The sequence below is a fragment of the Ixodes scapularis genome, unplaced genomic scaffold (assembly GCF_016920785.2).
Source record: "Ixodes scapularis isolate PalLabHiFi unplaced genomic scaffold, ASM1692078v2 PGA_scaffold8__174_contigs__length_109621045, whole genome shotgun sequence".
NCBI classification, from domain to species: domain Eukaryota; kingdom Metazoa; phylum Arthropoda; class Arachnida; order Ixodida; family Ixodidae; genus Ixodes; species Ixodes scapularis.
In genome coordinates this window covers 71,906,330-71,927,963 of record NW_024609883.1, presented here as the reverse complement: position 1 = coordinate 71,927,963, position 21,634 = coordinate 71,906,330, and the positions used below count along the sequence as shown (strand labels likewise).

General features: G+C 48.7%; 1 protein-coding gene across 1 annotated transcript in view; it reads right to left on the bottom strand.

Moving 5' to 3' along the window:
• Positions 1 to 221: 221 nt before the first annotated feature.
• LOC8043042 (collagen alpha-3(IX) chain) overlaps positions 222 to 21,634 on the bottom strand; it is an 85,202-nt gene continuing 63,789 nt past the window's right edge. The window contains exons 31-35 of the mRNA XM_040209225.3: positions 21,492 to 21,546; positions 17,601 to 17,702; positions 4,302 to 4,391; positions 2,456 to 2,533; positions 222 to 468 (exon numbers count right to left, since the gene is read on the bottom strand). Coding sequence (XP_040065159.3) covers positions 260 to 468; positions 2,456 to 2,533; positions 4,302 to 4,391; positions 17,601 to 17,702; positions 21,492 to 21,546 — 534 coding nt within the window. The 3' untranslated portion in view covers positions 222 to 259. The remainder of the gene's footprint in view (positions 469 to 2,455; positions 2,534 to 4,301; positions 4,392 to 17,600; positions 17,703 to 21,491; positions 21,547 to 21,634) is intronic.

Sequence of the window (21,634 nt, the reverse complement as noted above, 5' to 3'; positions counted from 1 at the left end):
TCACCTCTGACTTGAGCCATAAAAAAAAAAAAAAAAAAAAAAAAAAAAAAGATAGACATACAATTTTTTACGACACGACGTCCGCGTGCCCTGCTTCAGGTAATGTACGTTTGGAATTGAAATGTTGCAAGGCGTGCCGAAATCGCTGGTCCTTACGGCTGCACCATGTGTATAGAGCAGTCCGCGGTTTCAAGCGGCTTTCTCGGTGGCTTTATTCGTACCTTTGGACTCTGTGGAGGCCACGAGCTTGGGCACGTGATCACTTCCCGGGCCCCTTGTTGTTCTCCCGGACGGTGTTCATGTGCAGCATGTTGAGGATGTCGGCGCTGGCGTAGTTGCACATCTCGCAGTAGCCCGGCGGGCCCTGCACTCCCGGAGGTCCGCGAGGTCCCGGAGCCCCAAGCCTCCCTGGAGGACCCCGCTCCCCGGGTCGTCCGGGCACGCCGATTCCGGACGGCCCCGGAGATCCTAGAACGGGATTGGCACCGTGTATCCTGGACTATAGTCCACAAACTACACATGCGTAAACGTTGAAATTTTACGCGCTGCGCACTATCTCCAAATGCGGTAGCTTTATAGGACCAAAAAATCTCAGAAGCCACGTAAGCATAAAATTAGTAAGTCGGTCAATCAGTAACCGTTAAACGATGTTTAAAAAAAAACGGTAACCATGCTGTCAGGGATTGAACCCCAGTCACTGCCGTGGAAGCTGAGGGCGCTGTTAACTGAGCTACGGACCCAGCACGCAGGAACGGGAAGAGCAGAGGCAAGTGGTGCGAGAAGGCGTGTGGAGCAAAGATAGGTGGAAAGGGCAAGAAAGACAGGAGCACAAACTGCTCGGTAAAAAAAAAAAAGAAAACAGCGCGGAACCAGGGGCACAAACAGGTGGTGTAGAGAGAGCGCGCGGAACGAGGAGGACTGGAAAGCGTAGGAAGACGAGGTTCCCTCTCTTTGTGATCCAGAAAGTTCAGCGCAAAGGCTTTGTATCCGGGTGGTGCCGAAGGGAAGTGCGCTCAGTGTCGCTAAGTGAGAACGGTGTAACGTAATCTGGTTCCTTACGAACCCTGCCCTAGTCACCACCTGAAGTAAGAACACCACCCCCAGGCACTGAAGGACTAAGGGGTCATCTTGCACCACAAGAACAAAGAGCCCCACCCACCCTATGAAGCTACCGCATTTAAATACGTTTGGCAGAATGACCAAACATGCAGTCAACTTGCTTAACACAAAATGTGTTTCATCAGCTTATTTGCATGGTTCCGTAACGCTTGGCTGTAACGTTTGGCTGTAACAGCCGGCTGGAAGGAAAAACTGACACTGAAAAGTGTGATGTCCATACATAAGGAACCATTAAGAAGACTTCACTCCCCGGCACTGTTTGAACTCCCCACCGTGAGATTGTGAGCCAAGAAAACTGTGTTGCTTGCATGTTTAGACACCCTTGATGCTAGTACTATGCCTCAACGGGTGACAGGTCTTTAGCTGCAGATGAGCAATTTAGCCAGTGCAGTACAACCGCTAACCTGGGATCTTTAAAGTGCACCATGCAGTAGTGATTACACGAACGCGTGCCGGTACGAAGCTCATTCAAATCGAAATGGGCAGGGGGTGGGGATCGAACCCAGGAGGTTCCGCAGTGCAAGCTTTCGCTCCACGCTCCGAGCTGAGACGCGTTATCCCAATCGGCTACCGATCCTCTTTTATTCTGAACTAAGTCCTCTGCCGACTGAGCTATACCCTGGGCCGGTGTCTGCAGTGCTAGCACGCAAAAGCGAATCCATTTCCGCGGCGCGCATAGGCGCAGTCGCGCGCGCCTCCCAGCCGCGCGCGATTATATACGATTAGAAAAATCCCAATTTATCCCAGCCAAAAAATATTTTCATGGTCCCTTTAAGTACTGAATTTCGTGCTTTTTAAGACTTCGCAAGTTAAAAGTCGATGCCAATATTTTTTTAAAAATTATTTTGGGTCTGACCAGGTGTTCGAGATAGAATGCACTAGGAGATTCGTAGTAACCAGTGTTTTGAGTTTGAGCGAAAGCTGCGGCCTGCAAAATGTCGAATATTTCACTTATTGTTCTAAAACGCGTACAGCGATGAGTAGATGTTATTCTTTCCATCGACTAGCATTACTTTATTTTCATGTCCTGTAAAGAATGTAGCTATTTAACTAACCAAAAAAAGCACTTGCGAGTAATAAGATCAAAACGATATTGATCTTAGATTGTTAGGATTGTCTGTGGCGATTCAGAAAACGTTTCAAAACCTGGCAGGTCCAATTCGTCAATCCGCCTGAAAATTTCGGTAACATTTGTAAATATATCCATTTGATTCACTTCGACATCGCGAAATGATGCTAATGGCTCTTCATTCCTATTGAGAAAAGTAAGCACTGATACCCATCAAGTAATATCACCTTATATTTGGGTACATATCGCTGTGTGTACGTCTCTTACCCGGGGATCCATGAGGTCCTATGGGTCCTTCCATTCCGATTCCCTCGGGGCCACGATCACCTTTGTCACCCTTTTCACCTGCGGTGTGTACGGAATGAGGGAAATCGTTAGTAGATCACATCTCTGGTGATCACTAAATGCCGGAAAAATCGAGTGTTTTTTGCATCAGTCTAAGTGACGACTCTCTCGTCACATGCATGCAGAAAGCAAATATGTATGTATCTGTCTCAGGGGGTCGTGGTCAGTCAAACCGCCCGTATTTCAAGAAGTACTGAATGTAAAGCCGGGGTCGTACTGCTTGTACATCATACAAAATACAGTCTGCACAAACAGATTCGAAGGCGAGTCACCGCGATAGCCGTGCTTCGAATGCCGCATGGCAATGAGTTCAAGGGGAAAGCTTGGCACGCGGCATTCGAACCAGGGACATTGCGGTGACTTGTGCTTGCAAACTGTTTGGATATGTATGAGCAGGGTAACCCCGGCTTTAATGATCGGTTATCGGCGTTAAAATGAAGCACAGCCAGCGTGCTCGAAGTTTGAGAACAGTTCAAACTATCATCTTTTTGGTTTTAGATTACCGTTTTTTTTTTCTTATTATTTTCGTAAAGAGGAAAGAATGCCAGCATCAGTTGCGTCTTGCATCGTTCTTCCCTCTTGTATTCACAAGACGAAAAACGACATTACGAAGAAACCAACAGATGAAACAGTTGAGTAACGCTCTCAAACTGACCACTATCTCTGCGTGTATTGTTTGCGTTTCCCCTCCTAAATTGATTAGATTGTGGTTTCCACTCTTAAATATATTAAACTGTGGATGTTTCGAGTGGCTAAGTTGAGAACTATTACCCGCTGGGACAACAACAATATGAAGTAAGACGGCTAGTTGGGCTAGTTTTCTGTTCATCCTTAAAGTTACATGCCAAGAACAATGAGGACACAAGAAGAGAAGCAGACTGGACGAGGCGTTCAGTCTGCATCTCTTTTTCTGTTCTCGTTGTCCAGTCTGCATCTCTTCTTGTGTCCTAGTTGTTTTTGGCGTCTAACTTTAAGAACAATATGAATTGTTTGCTCGTGACTCTGATGCCGAGTTGGGCCAGGGGCTCCTGTTCAATCAATAGAGAGTTTTAGTCGATTGTCCCGATGACTCCGATTACGATACCCGGTGCTCCGCCGCCGCCCATGCGCAAGCGTCGTATCGTTATCGGGGGTATCGGAACAATCTACTAAAACTCTCTAATCAAACACCGACTGGGCACGAGTCCCATTTGAACGCCGATGCTCTAATCGTGTTCAACTCAAGAAGCTCTGTGGAGCTTCTGAGTTAAACCGGGCTCTGTGGAAAAGAGGCTGGTCAAAGCGCCCTCTATGCGCAAACTCAACTCTCTGACGTGACTCCACTGCGGTGGCGCTGCTGTCTGCCTGCGCATGCGCAGAAGCTTCATTTCACGCGACTCTGGTTTCCGCGCACACGCGGTGTCCACACCTGGTGTGGGCAAACGCGTGTGCACGTTTGTAGACAGGTTGTGAACACTTATGCCACAAAGACTTTGATCTCTCCCTTTAAACTCCTCTACTGACGAGGAGATCGTACCATACACACCAAAGCCTTTGGTGTGTACGGTACGATCTCCTCGTTAATAGAGACGTTTAAAGAGAGAGGTCAAAGTCTTTGTGGCATAAGTGTTCACAACCTGTTTGGTTTCTCACATTTGTAACAATAAAAATAATGGCCCTTGTTCTTCGGAATTATACTAGGTCCATTGCTGCCACCAGTCGTGTTTCGTGCTTGTTGATCACCTCATGGCTGGCGTGAAATCGTGACGCTGGATTTTCGAAAACTTACCAGTTGGTCCGGACTGTCCCTGTGGTCCAGGCAGTCCTGGAAGTCCCATGAAACCTCGTTCTCCAGGAAGTCCTGGTGTTCCGGGGTCCCCTGATAGGGTGGTAAATGTCATATAAGTTACTATTAATAGAAACATGCGACGATTATGCAAGCTGCTTTTAAAAGAATAAGTGCGTAAGACATGCATTTTCTTAGTAATATATTTTTTTTAAATATTGCGTCGAAGTCTAGCGGGCAGAGAACAAGCAACACTGATTAAATAGAAAGCCGTAGCAGAGGTGGTGCAAGTCACCTAGCCTAGCTGGGTACAGCTATTGAGCCGTCAGTATCTATCCATCAATCCATCCGTAGCGCTACGTCCAATATATGTCTCGCGCTGGCCGATTGAACACTGCGGCTTCCTATCTACCCAAGCAGCACATAAACGTGAAGAAAACGTCGAAAGAACGTTGAAGACGTCTGTAACGTGACGTCGTAAAACGTCGAAGGTCCGGACGTTACCTTCCTTCGACGTCGATGAAACCTTTAAATGTCCGCGAGTAAAGGTGCACAGAAGGTCGAGGGGACGTTCCAACTGACGTTTGTTGCACGTCACATGCACGTCTCAGTGCGCCGTTGCGTCCTCCCTCGACGTTTATGATACGTGTATTTACGACATCCGGACTACCAACGACGTTCACAGAACGTCGAGAAACCTTTCCAAATTACGTTCCCTAGCCGTCGTGGGAAAACGTTGTGTCCCCCCCCCCCCCCCCCCTCCAAAAAAAAAAGTATTTTTTTAGTATTATTGCGAAGGCAAGTTGCTATCATGCATGTACGAAGGAAGTAACTAAAACACAGGTTTGGTACGAACTGTTTATTTGAGCATGTTCAGACACGAAATGCAATACGGAGCGGAGCGCCTCCAAAAGAGGCCCCTGGATGTGCCAGCCTCAAAGATATAAAAGAACAAACAAATTCACGTAAATAAATGAACAAGAGACGATGTCACGCGGCGCGGAATGTTCCGCCGCTTACCTCGTTCTGCTTCTGATTAATGCGCTGACGCGCGTGCTTTAGCCGTCCCATTGCGCGTAGCTGGTACTCTCGCTGCGTGCACGGGAATGGTTTCAGAAGGGGGATCCCGTCCGCTGGGCGTTCATGATTGGGATCTTCGGAGGCGTCTGAAGGGTCTTGATCGGAGACTGGACTTGACGCGCCGTTATGTGCACTGCCACTTGTTTTCTGGGGGGGCGTCATTCATATCCTCACAGGCACCTTGATCCGAGCAGTAGTACGATTCAACGTGTGAAGCGTTATGGCCTTGAAAAAGGTCCTCGAGCCGTGACTGAATACGACGGCGTTTTTGGCGATCACCGACTTCTTCATGGGGGCGAATTGAACGACTCATCCAATCGCAGCGCTTATACTGTATGCAGACTCGAAAACAAAATATCACGGCGACATAGCAGCTTGCCTCGTAGACCCGTAGACGTGACGGCCGGTGCTAGTGACTGGCTTTCGGAAAAAGCTGGACCGGGTCCCAGAGCTGTTCTCTCTGGGCGAATTCGAAGAACAGAACATTCAGTGAAATATTTTGGGAACGACTGCGAAAATACGTGCCCCCGGAACTTAGGCTTGTCAATTGTTCGTCGTCGCTAACTTTCCCCACTTTTCTCTCTCGCCCTCTTCTTGCCGAGTTTCCCGACGCATCGCATGGGGCTCTATGGAGATGCCATCTCCTCTGCTTACCTTTCCCCCTCTCTCTCGCGCCGTGCAGGCTGTTTTTTTTCTCTTTCTTTTTTTTTTCTTTCTTTTTGGTTGTGTGTTTTTCTTTTTTTTTTTCGGCACGTAAGTGCGGACTGGGCTTGAACGGTTTTTGGACCGTCATCTGGGCCATTCAGAGGTTGGCATCATGAATGTCAATTTCCACAAACCGTTGACAGTATCTACCGGATTGCGTCATTGCCGGGCATTTTATTTATTTTTTATTTTTTTGAGTCAACTCCGAAAATGCGCAAGTGTGCTGTGTTGTGCTCTGATATACTGTGTGCTGGCATGCGATTTTCGTTTGGATACGTCACCAGTGGCAACGAAAGCCAGATCTGTACTGACAGTCACGTGACAAGACTGCGCCCCGATCTACCGAAAGCGCTAAGGCGCTGGAAGTTGGTGTTATGGATGAACTGTGATGTTGATGCAAATTTTTTTTTTTTTTTTGTGCGCAAGTGAGCATCGGTTACAAAACACGAAGAAAAAACGACGAACCTTAAAACAATCTCGAGCGGGCGGTCGCGGAGCAGTATGGATGCTCCTAGGAAAGGATGCAGGCCTGAAGCCACCTGGAGAGGGGATAGTGTAGCGGCGCCCCTGAGGCGCGTGCCAGGGCCCAGGACCCATGGAAGACGACCACGCGCGTGCAAAATACAAGAATGGTACAATTCGATCCGTTCTAGATGCCATGGGCTTCGCAAATTAAACCCGTAACAATATTTTAAACTAACCAAAATTATAACAAGCACATCTAAAAGGAATGATATTCCCAACATGCTTTCATACTATTTTTTTTCTTCCGTGTACATTTAGTTTTGTAAATGCCCTCTTTAGCGTCATCGATGTGCAATTAATAGCTTTTTGAAATACGCAAATTAATTCATGAATAATTAAACTTCTCAACCTCTCAAAAATTAAGTTTTGTTTGCGGCTCTTGAGCGCTGTCACCTTGACCACACTGATTCTGCGGCTGGAAATTGAGCTGGAAAATCTAAAAACGACAAACAAAACGTGAGTGGTCGACGTTGCCAGCACGTCTTGTATGACGTTTACGACATTTAGGTGTGAACGCAACGTCGCAGAAACGTCACTGACGGGGCAATAATGTAACGTCATTCTGTACTTTATTTTAACCTTGAAGACACGTGAGTGTTCGACGTTGTTAAAACGTCTTGTCTTGACGTCGTGGCGACGATGACGACGTTAAAGTTGAAACGTGACGTCGCCAGCACGTCACGGACAGGACGATAATGGGACGTCATTTATGAACTTCAGTTCAACGTCAAAGAAACGTGAGCGTTAGACGTTGTGAGAACGTCGTGCATCGACGTCGTGGGAACGTTGACGACGTTTGAGTTGAAATACAACGTCGTCACAACGTCACTGATTGGACTCTAATGAAACGTTATATAAGGACGTCACCTCAACGTCGAAAAAACGTGATCGAAGTCATGCGGGACGTCACGGACGTCCGGGACTTTTTCTCGACGTTTCCACGACGTTTTGTGCTGCCTGGGTAGGTGGTGTTGGAACGAGATGCCGAATGTGAGAGAATTTCATGTTTGCAAACGACGACCTCCAAGTACTAGTCGACGCCTTTCAGATACATACACCCAGTAGAAGATCAATAATAACGAAGTTTCACGTCGTGATAACCCTGTCCTGTAGTCAACGCAGCCACACTTAGCACCCTCACTTATTTGGCTCCCACAAGTCGGCCATATCTGGAAATACTAGGATCGATGAAATTCGGCAGAGGCATGCATGTGTCGGTAACCCCAAAGGTGCCTGCTTCGATTCCCTAGGGACAAGAATCGTTAACGCCTCGATGTAACTTCTCGTAATAAAGCACGGCGTGCCTAAGAACTCAATGGGTATTACACCAGTGCTTACGCCCCACGCTTTTCAACCAAACGTAGAAGTACGATAGACATTGTGGATATTTTCAATAACTTATACGGGAGGCTGAATGTCGCTGTATCAGGGTGGAGATGTCTTTTGTGACACTTACAGCTACGACCACGTGCCGAAGTAATCTAGCCAAAGCCACATGCTCGCGCAAAGAAGAAAAAAAAACACTTTGCAAACGTTAAACAAAAGACGGGAGTTTGAGTGCTCGAGATTTTGATGACACCACTTCAGGCGGCACCATAGTTTATGCACCTATAGTATTCTACCACATCAATTGGAAATATATTGTTTTAGTGACAAAGGAGGACACTTGAAGCAAGGACGAAATGGGGTAACTTACTCAATGCCTGGTACAAACCACGTCTACATCGATATAAAAAGAACTTCCATGACTAATCACAAAAAGATAAGACCGCTCAGATGAAATGGAAGATGATGTCACAGTAAGCAAGGAACATCCCCAAGAAGAACAGTGCTGGAAAAAGAATTAAAAATATAAAAGAAAACCCAGTAAGAGTGAAATAGTTGGATCTTTCAACACGCGTCGCGGAAGTATTCTTGATAGGCCGACTGATTACTTCACTCTTTAAGTTTCCATCACAACAGGGTGTCTTATTATTAAGCAAAAAATAAAAGGATTTAATCACTGACCTTATAAAGTCACCATAATTTCAGCAAACTCTCTAACCTACCTCGCCGTAAGAGGTCCATCAAAAGACAGTAACAAAATATTTCACTGGAAATTTCACCGACCAGTTTCGCAGGTGCACTTTCCGCGCGAGGTGACATGCAGAAATGCCAAAAGCAAAGCGACGACGCTTGATATCAACCTAACATGCAACAAAAAAAATTTTTTTTTTTTAATTTATGTATTATGCGAACAAGAGGAAAGCGAAAGGACACACACAGACGTCTCCACCATTTTCGAAATTCGCGGTTCCAGAGTTTTTTGGGGCACGAAAACTTGCTCGCATTCCACGAACTCACGAGCGACCATGACAGGTCTTCACGCTATGCGGGGGGAAACTGAGGGAGAGGAGGGGACAAGAGCACACGGTGACGTCAGAACACCGTGTTCTGATTGGGAGGATTGGGGGGGGGGGGGGGGGGGGGCAGACGCCAAGTTCACCTCTACCCAGCATCTTCCTACGAGAGGTCGGCGCGTCGACGTCCACCTCACGTTCTCATCTTCTCCCATGCCGACGCTAGTATAATATGCACCCGCGTTCACATAACAGCAACCTTCGAAACCTGTGATTTACGAAAATGGTAAATTTCATGTCTATCGTAAGGGCCTGTGCCATTTGTTTCCGGGCACTATGATGCCTTTTTTTTCTTTTCCTTCGTTGCATTTTTGAAGCGACTTACCTGGGATGCCCTGTCGTCCCGGTTTGCCCGGTGGTCCCGGTCGGGATTTTCCGGGGGCGCCTCTGGGACCTCGGAGGCCGGCCGTTAGCTTGCGCATATTCTCTGTGGTTCATGGGTCCTTCTCACTCACCCAGTCAGATAATATAAGTGTCTCCTCTACTATAGTCACTCCGCTGTTGTCTCTCGAGAGTCAAGGGATCAGGCATATCTTTGTTTCTCTCTTTCCTCGGGTGGACGAATGCATGTTTGAATAATTTGCGGATGATTGTGATATGGAAACCAATCCCGCTAATGGGCTCATTCGGTTTACCTGCACCTGCTGTACCAGCCGCACTCTGCGCACACCATTCGATGTACGAGTGCAGCGCCTCAAAACATGTCCGGAAGTACATGGCACCGCACTTTTCTGCACCGCGCTACGCTTACCTGCACCGGTGCACACCCTAAAAAAAAATGGTGTAAAAGCGTGTATCGTTACACCCTTTGTCCAATATAATGCACCACAAAACTTAAATTCGACGTATACAGAGCGCTATAGTCGAACAGACTGCCCCAAATTTTACGAGGGGCTTGATAACGGTGCGATATGACTTCTTAAATAGCTAAAGTACGTATCAAAGACCACACAAAGTGTTGAGTCCTTGATACGTAAGAACGCAACTTTATTAGAGTATATATCCAGCCCGTGTGGCTGGTCGGGATTACCTTGATTACATTGTGGAGGGTCGCTCCAACGCTCGGCGAGGACGTGCGCGGTCTCGCGGGGGCGCAGAGTCCGCAGGCGCGCGAGGCACGCGAAAACGAAACCTGACACGCGCCCGGTTCGGTGCTCTCCGGACGCGTGGTTCCATCTGGTACAACGCAGGGGAACCTCAATATACGCGACTCCTCGGTGAGGACCGGGGCGCGAGAACTCGAATACACAACACCCCTCCCCCCTAAACGAATTCTTTCAAATGGGCGGGATGGCGCGTTGTCCGACTTGATCGGCGAAGTGCGATCGGTGAGGTGCTGTTGCTCTTGGATGAATCTGTGGATCGCGCAGCAGCGGGCGAGGGTGACCCAGGAGCAGCGGCCGGGGTCAATCTGGCTTCGGCAGGTGTTTCCTCAGATTCGGTCCTAGACGTTCCCAGCATGCTGCGCCTTGCAGCCGACCCGGCGTCGTCACGAGTCTCCTGTGGATCAAGTTCCGCGCCACCAGAATCCGGAGCGCGATCACGCGTATCAGGAATGTCCGACGTTCGTCGGCGAATGTGGTCAACGTGCCGTTTCCAAGACGTGCCGTCTTGCAGCTTCACCTGATATGATACCGGTCCACTGCGAGAGTAGACGACGGCGGGAACCCAGCGTGGACGTCCCAACGCAAAGCTGCGAGCGAACACGCTGTCGCCGGGGCAGAATTCTCTCATTGTTCTGCTGCTCTGTGCGTGCTTTTCCTGGCGCTGCTCGACGTAGCGCTGATGGTCTGGGTGGACGGTGTCCAAAGCCGACCTGAGTTGGCGCGACATCATCAACTCTGCCGGGCTTCTTCCTGTCGATGTGCTTGGCAGGATATGCTGCTCAAACAGGAAGCGTGTGAGGCACACATCGATGTCAGCGCCTCTCAAGCGTCTCAGCGCTTTCTTGGTGTCTTGGACGAACCTTTCCGCTTGACCATTCGAAGATGGATGGTAGGGAGACACCAATGCTTGTCGAATGTTGTTGCGGGCGAGGAACGTGCGGAACTCCTCTGACGCAAAGGCAGGGCCGTTGTCCGAGACAACCACATCGGGCAGTCCGTGGGTGGCGAACATCCTTCTTAGTTCGCGGACAACAGTCGCTGCTGACGTGGACTTCGTAATTCGTACTTCTAACCACTTAGAATACGAGTCCACGACCAAAAAGAAGGTCTTTCCTTGGAAGGGGCCCGCAAAGTCCAGGTGCAGTCGGGACCATGGCCTGGAGCTGCATTCCCAGGGATGCACTGGAGCTTGTGGAGGCGAGTCCCTTGTGACTTGGCAAGTCGCGCAGGTGCGGACCTGCTCTTCGATTCCCTTGTCTAGGCCTGGCCACCAGACGTAGCCTCTGGCGAGCCCCTTCATGCGCACCATGCCGGGATGTGCAGAGTGGAGAATCTTTAGGATCTCGGGGCGGAGGCTAGGTGGCACAACTACGCGGCTGCCCCAAAGAATGCAGTCGCGGTATGCGGAGAGTTCGTCGCGGCGCACATAGTACGGTTGGAACTCTTCTGATGGCTTCTCGTCAGGCCATCCATGCTTGATCCATCGGAGGATGCGGGACAGCTTCGGATCCTGTTTCGTCAGTCGAGCAATCCGCTCTGCGTCGACTGGCCTCTCTGGAGCAGCCTCGAGCAGGAGAACGTCCTCCAGGGGTGGAGGCTGGAAGTCCTTTGTCGGCAGAGGCAACCGGCTGAAGGAGTCGGCATTGCCCATCTGTCGACCTGGACGGTAGACCAGCTCGTAGTCGTACTGTCCCAGGAGCAGATTCCATCGGAGCAGGCGTGGCGATAGAACCGCTGGGATGGGTTTGCTGTGGTGCAGGAGCCCAAGCAAGGGTTTGTGATCTGTGTAGATCTTGAAGTGTCTCCCATACAGGTACTGGTGAAACTTCTTGACGCCTGACACCACGGCCAACGCCTCTCGGTCTGTTTGAGAGTAGTTCCGCTCGGTCGGAGTCATCGTCCTGGATCCGTAGGCGACTGGAGCTTCCAGGCCAGGCTGATTTTCATGACTCAGCACAAAACCGAGCCCGTATGGCGATGCGTCGCATGCGAGAACGAGGGGCTTGTGGACGTCGTAGTGTCTCAACACCGCTGACGATTCCAGAAGCTTTTTTGCGTTGATAAACGCCTGGTCTTCATCCGGTCCCCATCTCCATGGCGAGTCTTTGCCGAGGAGACGGTGCAGGGGCTCGAGCGTGTGCGCTGCTCCGCGTAGAAAACGGTTGTAAAAGTTCAACAACCCGAGGAAGGACTGAAGCTGCTGCTTGTCCTTGGGTGCTGGAGCTTCCTTCAGAGCCTTGACCTTTTCTTCAGTCGGGTAAATGCCTTGGCTGTCGATGCGATAGCCCAAGAAGACGACTTCAGGCACTCCGAAGGCGCACTTGTCTTTGCTCAAGCGCACTCCATCTTCCTGGATTCTGTTCAAAACCGCTCGGAGGTTGCGGTGGTGCTCTACTTCCGTTCGGCCTCCGACGATGATGTCGTCCAGGTAGACGTGCACCATTGGGAGTCCAGCCAGCAGTTCCTCCATATATCGCTGGAAGATGGCAACGGCTGTGGCGACACCGAATGGAAGGCGGGTGACTCGAAACAGTCCGCGATGCGTGTTGACCGTTAGCAAGTCGGCGGTCTCGTCGTCCACAGTCAGCTGCTGGTATGCTTGATCTAGGTCAAGGCGCGAGAACACCTTGCAACCTGCGAGGTTGGCGAAGAGCTGCTCTGTGGTAGGTAAGGGGTATGTCTCCCATTGGAGCACAGGATTGACGGTGCACTTGTAGTCGCCGCAGAGGCGAATCTTGCCATTTTTCTTCACAATTGGGACGACCGGGGTTGACCAACGTGAATTACGCACTGGCTGGTAGACGCCTTGCTCGACGAGAATGTCGATGGCGGCTTCGACGCGAGGACGTAGAGCAACAGGTACCTGGCGCGCTTTGAGGAAGCGGGGTGTAGCCGCAGGGGCGACCTCGATGCGAACAGGTAGTCCTTTGCTTTTTCCCAGTCCCTCCTTGAAGACTTCAGGAAATTCGGCTACCACAACGCTGACTGGTTGCTGCCGAAGGGTTCGTTCTTCAGAGAGTTGCTTCACGCCACTGAGGCCGATTCCCAACGCAGGAAACCAGTCTCGACCGAGCAGACTGGTGCCGGTTCCTTTCACCACCAGAAGAGGAAGGCGTGCCTCTCGGGTCTTGTAAGTGACGTCAACCTCCAGTGTACCCATGATGTCGAGCCGCTCGTGGGTGTAGGATTGTAGCTGGAGTGGAGAGGGTTGAAGATTAGTGGTCGTGAGGTCCAGAACTCTGAAAGTCTCTGAGCTGATCACGGTGCAGGCGGAGCCTGAGTCCACCTCCATGGATAAAGCATGTCCGTTGATCGCAACCTCTGCGAATACAGCGGGGGTGACGGAGCTGACTGTCGACAGTGACTGAAGAACCGGAACCTCCTCCACAGGTTGACCCGTGTAGCAAACGGACGGCGTCACGTGGTATACGTCCTGATCCGGGGGATCGGTTGCTTCTGTCAGCTGGTGATTACGGCCTCTGGGCCGCCGTTCGGAGTCAGGTGGTCGCTCAGAAGCCTTGCCCGGTTTCTTTTTTCCTTTTGCCGCTTTTTTACGGCAGGCCTTCTGCAGGTGTCCTTTGTTGCCGCAGAAGTGGCATACGACACTGGCGTAGGAACAGTTTGCGGCGTCGTGTGAGCCCGTGCATCTCCAGCACTGGACATGAGACGATCGATCGTTGGTGGAAGCGCTACCACTGGGGGGCTTCCGCGGCGCCTGTGCCACTTGGTTTTGCTCTTGGCGAGCTTCTGACCTGGTGCGACGAAGTTCTTCTGTCTTAACGGCTGCTTCCTCAGCAGCCCGAGCCATCTGAACAGCCTTGGTCAGTGTGAGCTCTGGTTCAGCCAACAGTCGGCGCTGAAGGGTCTCGTCGCGCAAGCCGCATAGCAGTCGGTCGCACAGTAGACGATCAAGCCAGTCCTCAAACTCGCAATGACGAGCGAGATGCCGAAGTGCAGCGAGGTAGGCCGGCACTGTCTCTCCTTGGAGCTGATCCCGTTTGTTGAATCGAAAGCGTTCCAAGGTGACAGAGGGCTTGCTGACGAAGTGGGTATCCAGTTTAGCCACGATGTCAGCGTATGGTGTCTGCATCGGCGTCTTGGGGGCACACAGGGAGCGAAGGAGTGTGTAGGTGTCCACTCCGCAGGCACTACAGAGGATGGCTTTCCGCTTGTCATCGGTTGCGATGTTCTGAGCTTGAAAGTAAAATTCAAGCCGTTCCCGGTACACGGGCCAAGCGGCTGGCTGATCCGGCGAAAATTCAGCCAGGGCGAGGTATGGGGCCGAAGGAGCCATCACAACAGTCGGAGTATCTTCGTCCGGGGAAGACATGTCGGGTCCAAGGAGGGTGAACACAATGGAGGGTGGCCACACCCAAGAGTTCTGGTTTCGGAGCGCAGCGCAGGGCTTCACGCGCAGAACGGGACGTAGTACGCTCTGACGCCGTACATACGTGGAAGGCGAGTCCGGGGATCACTTGCCTCGTCGCCAGTTGTTGAGTCCTTGATACGTAAGAACGCAACTTTATTAGAGTATATATCCAGCCCGTGTGGCTGGTCGGGATTACCTTGATTACATTGTGGAGGGTCGCTCCAACGCTCGGCGAGGACGTGCGCGGTCTCGCGGGGGCGCAGAGTCCCTAGGCGCGCGAGGCACGCGAAAACGAAACCTGACACGCGTCCGGTTCGGTGCTCTCCGGACGCGTGGTTCCATCTGGTGCAACGTAGGGGAACCTCAATATACGCGACTCCTCGGTGAGGACCGGGGCGCGAGAACTTGAATACACAACACAAAGAAAACACCAAGTTTTTGCAGTAAGGTCAGGAAAACTCAGATTACTTTTTTTTTAGTAGTCAGTAAAACATACATTAGCTATTTTAATAAGCTGTAAAACACGGCTATCAAGCCCCTCCTAAAATTTGGGGCCGTCTCTTCGACTATAGGAGGTATTCACTGGACGCCATATTTGAGGGTGATGTTTAGAGCGCATGCTCAGAGCGAGCTCACATTAATAGCCTGCTAAGACCGGCAATCTTGATGGTGCTAAATGCACGCTCCAGAAGGACTGCGGAAGCTCGCCGTCAGCACGCGCTTAGCAGCAGCGCACACGGATATGGCCGCCAGTGAATACTCCCTATAGCACTCTGTATACGTCGAATTGAAGTTGTGTGGTGCATTATATTGGACAAAGGGTGTAACAATACACCCTTTTACACCTTTTTTTTTATAGTGCAGGTTGATGCGGGTAAATCAGATGAGCCCAGGGTATACGTTTTTCCAGTGCTTACGAGCCAGGTGAAAAAAAAAATGCCGAGTCACCATGGGTTGTGAAGGCATGCACGACGTCAAATATTCTGCAGAACAGAGCTAGCGCAAATATCCAGAACGCTTTCCGCAAGCCCAGTAGACCGATGGCAGCGCGCAAAAAGACGCTGAACGATAAATTTGGCGGTTCAGTCGTTTCCGGCGCCGGCAGTCCGACGTTTATGGCTGCCGGCGCCGGTTACAAATTGTTTAGAATTCCATTTTGTTTTTCTTCGATTTGATTCTTGAATCAGACAGTGATTAAAGTTTCTTTTTGAGATGGCTAAGGGTTTTATTATACGAAGGCCCGTTGTTTAAATGGCAAGTTTTACGCGCCTTTCATGCAACACCCTTTTAGGAAAAAAATTGCTTTAGATATTTAGTTAAATATTCTGGATAACAGGACGGGTTAAAATGCGTATTCAGAGTTTTAGGCGTGTTTTTAATCATGTTCCATGTTGTGAAATAGTCAAAGGTGAGATTAGGTGTCAAAAAAGTGGACTCAATGTATGCGCATTTTGTAGCTATAAAATACCTAGACTACAAGGCAGTTGCATGGTCAGGACTATTTTTCTAAGGTGGCTGGGATGTTCATGACTTGTGGTGCGGAGGGGGTCAAAATGCATGTGTAAATTATACGGTCGGCTAAAAAAACATAAAGTGTAGCTGCCAGTATTTTGCGATATACCTCAGCAAAAGGAACACCCATTTGCTTTAAATTTATTCTGAGTTTAAAATCACGTTATATTGTTTTGTTTTTTTTTCAATCTTGCGACATGGTATAACTAGCCTAACTATATAAAATAATAATAAAATATTGTTTATGCAGTTTAATAGCTCATTAATACGTGAGACGTGTACTTCATTCTACTCCAGCAAGCAATGTAGACACTACTTTACTCCCTGCAGAAGTAATCCCGTAAAAATACTCCATTTGGGGAGTAGTTAGGCTTCCCTACTCCTAAAACTGTGCGTTTCATGTTGTCTCCTAATATAGGGAAAGGTAAAAACTACTTCCAGATTGAAGTAGCTCTATAAGCACTCTTGACCTAACGAAAAAGTTAATATTGGTCACATTCGATAGTCCAATCGAAGGATCCGTATATGGAAAGGCGAAGTTCGCCAAAAAGCTAATGTGAAGTTCTGTCTTTTTTTTTTGACGAAAGTGCATTGACTTTGAAAGTAATGTAGTAATAATGTGGTGTGCCAGTGCGCTAAGCATAATATACAAAAATATGGCTCTCATGACAGACACGGACACGAAGGCAAGAAAGCGCTTGTCACGTCCTCTATTTTGTCTTCGTCTATCGGGCTATTTTTATATTGTTTCATAAGTATAAATAATGCGTAAAAGAGGAAATACCTCACCTTTAGATCTGCTTCAGCTGAATCGTTGGACACACGTGAACTTTTTATGCTACGTGGGAAAGCAATACCCATGCAGTCTTAAGCGGGGCAAGCGGGCATACACTTACCTGAAGCATCTTGTTCCAGTTCCCCATTTCTAACTTAAAAAAATAACCACTCGAAGGCAACCTTCAATTATTTGCAAGTATTAGTGACGTCACAAACAGGCATCATTAAGGCACCATAGCTGATATTTATCTCTGGCTCGTCAATCTTTCTGGCCCCATCTGAATACTCGCAAAAAAGTCAATCTCAATCAGAAAAAGGGCGGGTCAAATCTTGATTTAGATCAACGTGGCAGTACAGGCGAGTTGTTTCATGATTACAACTGGTAGCAGCGCGCAAAAACACAAGGAGAAAGGGAGGACAAAGGACAAAAGCGTCGAGGTGTCGGCGTGACAATTGGCCCAGATGTCACGCCGACACCTCGACGCTCCCTGCTGCGACTTTCGACGCTCGTCGCTGCTTTCTCGACTCTCGTTCTTTCGTTTCTGGCACAACATCGCCGACTGAACCTTTATTTTCAGTTTTTCGCTCGTCAATCCTTTTCCATCTGCGACAATGTGAAGCGGCCCGCTGATCTAACGCCGATACAGCGCGAAGCCAGTTATAGTGCTGAGCAGTAGGGCAAACCGGCCTTCAAGGTGTAAAAATTTGATTTTTTTCATAAACTTTTTTTGTCGAAGTGTTTTTTCTTTCTATTTCCAATAAACATTTTAGTTACCTCGAACAAGCAAACATTCAATAGATGGCTATATCATGGCGTCTTAGAAGTTACCTGGTGAGCCCTGGGGCCCCGGTGGTCCAGCCCTCCCCGGCTTTCCTCTTCCTGGGAGACCGGCAGGGCCGCGAAGCTTGGCCGTCAGCTCGGCCAGTTGTTCTGGGAAGTTTGGGAAAGAAGGACGAAAAGAGCGGAGTGCCTGGGGACTGTCCACCACTTACTTTTGGACGACAGCGTGTCGCACAGGTCTGCTCCGTCCACTGTAGCTAGTGCGTGACTCTACAATCTTAGAAGTTGTATGCTTCGTCGAGATGCACTCGGAAAGGGGCATTCAAAAGACGCCATATTGTTGGGATAACTTGAAGCCAGACTCGCTTTCGAAAGTCTGGCTTCAAGGACGCGCTCGCTGCCTTCCGCCGTGCTTCGGTTGCGCGTGCACGCTGGGGGGTCACGAAACGCCGAAGCGCTACCAAGGGTCCCGCTGGAGGTGAGACAACCGAAAGATATTCCTGCCATTCTAACCATGCCAGCGACTATGGCCCCCTTTTTATCTTCTGCCAAGAACAAATACATTGACTGGGAGGAACGCACGATTATGCGCCCAATCAAGAACGTTGTTCTTGGCAGACGATAAACGGGAGCTAGTTTCTGAGAATTCGCTACGAACAAGGCCCAAGAGTATGGCGTCCTGTGAATACTAGTCTTTGCCAATAATCCCAGCACGGAATTTGGCCAATCATTGGCCGATGGCTGGCAATGGTTCTTCGGCCAGTAGCCATACAGTGGCCAGCCTTTGGCCAATGACTGTCCTTTCTCTGGCCATCGGACAAAGGTCACTGGCCATCGGCCAAGCATTAGCCGATGAATGGCCACTCCTTGGACATTGACCAAAAGATCATCGCCAGCCATTGGCCAATGCTTGGCCAAATTCCGTGCTGCTTGAGATCGTTCTATAATCGGACTAGCAAAGGAGAAGGGCGAGTATATTATCACGCAGTCTCGTGGCCAAAAATGTCCGACTATTTTGCCATTAAGCTCGCAATGTCAGTAGAGCCTACACCACATATAGAAAAATAAAAGTCAGTGCATTAGCATCTAAACTTCATCACGGTGAATTTGAGCAGAGACGATGGACAGGAGTACCGTGTCAGCGTTGGGCTGGTCCACCGTGTCCAATGAATGCGTCGAAGGACGTAAAACGTCCGACTCGGGCCTGATAGCTGAGTAGGCGCAATTCAAGTGTGATGATGTCAGGTGGAGGGAAAGGAGGATGTTTACAGGCTTTGATTACTCTAGGTGATGTTGCATGGTGCCTGTCGTCCTTTCTGATCGTTTGAACCAATCAAAGAAAGTCCAATGATTGGTGTTCGGACTGAACAGGGCTGCAGAATGCAGTCAGCGATATCTGACAGTGTAATAAATCTTCGTGCGTCCGTCTTTTTTTTTTTTTTTTCGCTGCAGCGCCGACAGCAGCGCCACAGCAGTGCAGTGATGTCAAAGGGCTAAGTTAGTATATGTAGAATCTTTTTCTTTTTTTTTGAGTGCAGGGTGCTTTTGAGATTTTTTGGATGTTGATTGTCAGTTTTACTTTATGTTTAACTTCGTCGGTGTTCATAGCGGTGCGTATCAAATGTACAATGAAGCTGAAATTTGTGGATCACTTGACGGAAATGCACACTTCCGTTTGAGTATAGAAACGCAAAATGTGCGACACCCTGATCGTTACAGCGCATTACACAATTTAGTATATATTTGTTTTTATTTTGTATTTTATACGGTTTGTTCAGAATTGATTTTACAAGTCATTGGTTAAGAATTGTCATTTAAAAGTACAAGACAAAGCGTTCACTTACGCATTTAATTTTTTTTATTTTCGTTGCGGCAAGGAAATTTTAAACATGCATCTACTGCAATAATTATATAATAACAAAACTCTTAAAGCAACACAATCGTTTTAGTCATGCTCTCACATAAGCAGTTAATGTCATGTTTATAAGAACCTACGAAACTCGTCTAAAACTAGGTCTTTAAACATATAGCGGTAATGATAAGCATTTCGGTATGGGTTCTCCCACAACTTTTTTTCAGAAAAGGAAAGAAAGCACGACTTAATGACGCAATGCAAAAATAGGCTTAAATAGAACAATGTAGAACATCGTATTTAATAATTATTCATTCGCTTTACCTTTGCCAAAGATATAATACACTATGCAAGGCAACTAAACACTGATTACCCGATTACAACCTCCCCCCCCCCCCAAAAAAAAAAAAGAAGAAAAAAAAAGAAATAATTAGTTGATTTTATAAAGTTTGAAAAGTCAATAATTTTGCCGATTTTTACTTTCGGCTTGAAAGTTTTCGATGCCACTTTTAAAGCGATATTATAACTAAGAAAACATACCGTCATATTGACATAAATTGCTTAATGGCTCAATAAGCCATACTTTGTAATTGGTTTCGAATAAAAAAGTACTCAGAAAACCAAGTGCTTCATAGGGTGACAAATCAAGTACGAAGTGGGAGCTCCTCCGACTTCGTTCTTGATCTGTCACAGACTATGGGAACCTTCACTTGACAGCACTTAAGACCAGGCACGTAGCCAGGATTTTGTTTCAAGGGGGGGGGGGGGGGGGGGGGGCACGGCACCCATGACAAAATTCTGTATGAGGGGGAGGGTGAGAGGAGGTTCCAGCAAAATAGAAGTTGTCAGGGAGGGGGGGAGCCATGGGCCTCCCCCCCCCCTTCCTCGCTACTTGCCTGCTTAAAGCATATCTTCGCTTAGATCGGTCGTTTTAGCACTTTGTTTCCCAGTTTCTACACAGCTCACACCTCCATATTACGATATCACTTCTGTTTAAAAATATACTCACAAAACGAAAACGTGTTAGCAGAAAAAATGCTCATGAGAACGAGAAAATATCTCTCTCTAAAATTGTATGACCTAAAGCAAGAGTAGTTTAACTTTTTCACTTACCGTAAAATCCCGTAATGACGCCCATCCAAAATGAAAAGATAATTGGTGAAAAACATGGGGTGGGCTATCTTTGAAGATGCCACAGCAAAACTTCATCAAAAATTAATGATAAGCGCCGAGGCACCCGCTACAAACCACGTGACGCGGGAACTGATACCGCAGATCGCGGTTACGGCAGATTCGCGTTTCACGATGCGATAAACACGCGGGATTCGCTACAAACTCCTGTGTCACGGAAAAGGATACCGGAAGTAGCCGACGCAGCAGATTAGCGTTTCACGGTGCGAAGGACTCGCGGAAATCCGCCCAGAACTCGCATCTCACGGGAACGGATACCGCAGATCGCGGACGTAGCAGATTCAAGTGTACCCGCTACAATCTTGCCCGCCACGGAAACCGATATCGCGCGCGCAGATAGCGGACAAAAACGCGGGAATATACGCTACAGACTCGCGTGTCACATAAAAAAATACCGCAGATCGCGGACGCAACAGAATCGCATTTCACGATGCAATATACACGCGGGAATAACTCGCGCGTTTACTCAAAGCTAAAAATCGATATCGCGCGCGCAGATCGCGGACAACAACACGGGAATCCGCTACGAACTCGGGAACGGATACCGCAAATCGCGAATGCAGCAGATTCACATTTCGCGATGCAATATACACGCAGGAAAAAACTAGCGTGTTACGCCAGCCGATATCGCGCGCCCATCGGTGACAAAAACGCGGGAAAACACACCGGTACCGCCAATCGCGCCGTTGACGCGCGGTTCCCGTCGGACATCGCTTGACGTCCACCGGGAATTGGAAGGTGGGCGATGTTTCGGAATATTTATGTTTCGATATTTAGCCAGAAAAACGGGATGGGCGATCTCTCGGGGGAGGGCGCCCTTACGGAATTTTACTACTATTTTCTTAGCTTTTAATATCGGTACACGTCAGTAACGTGGAAAATTTGAAGCGACTTACCACGGAGCACGGTGGAGCACACTTCTCGCATCTCCTCTTCGGTAAAACCACGACCCTTTTGAAATCCACCAAGGACGGAAAAACGTAAAATGTAGTTACGTTTATGGAATCCCCAACATTGCCATCTTATATGTGATACATCA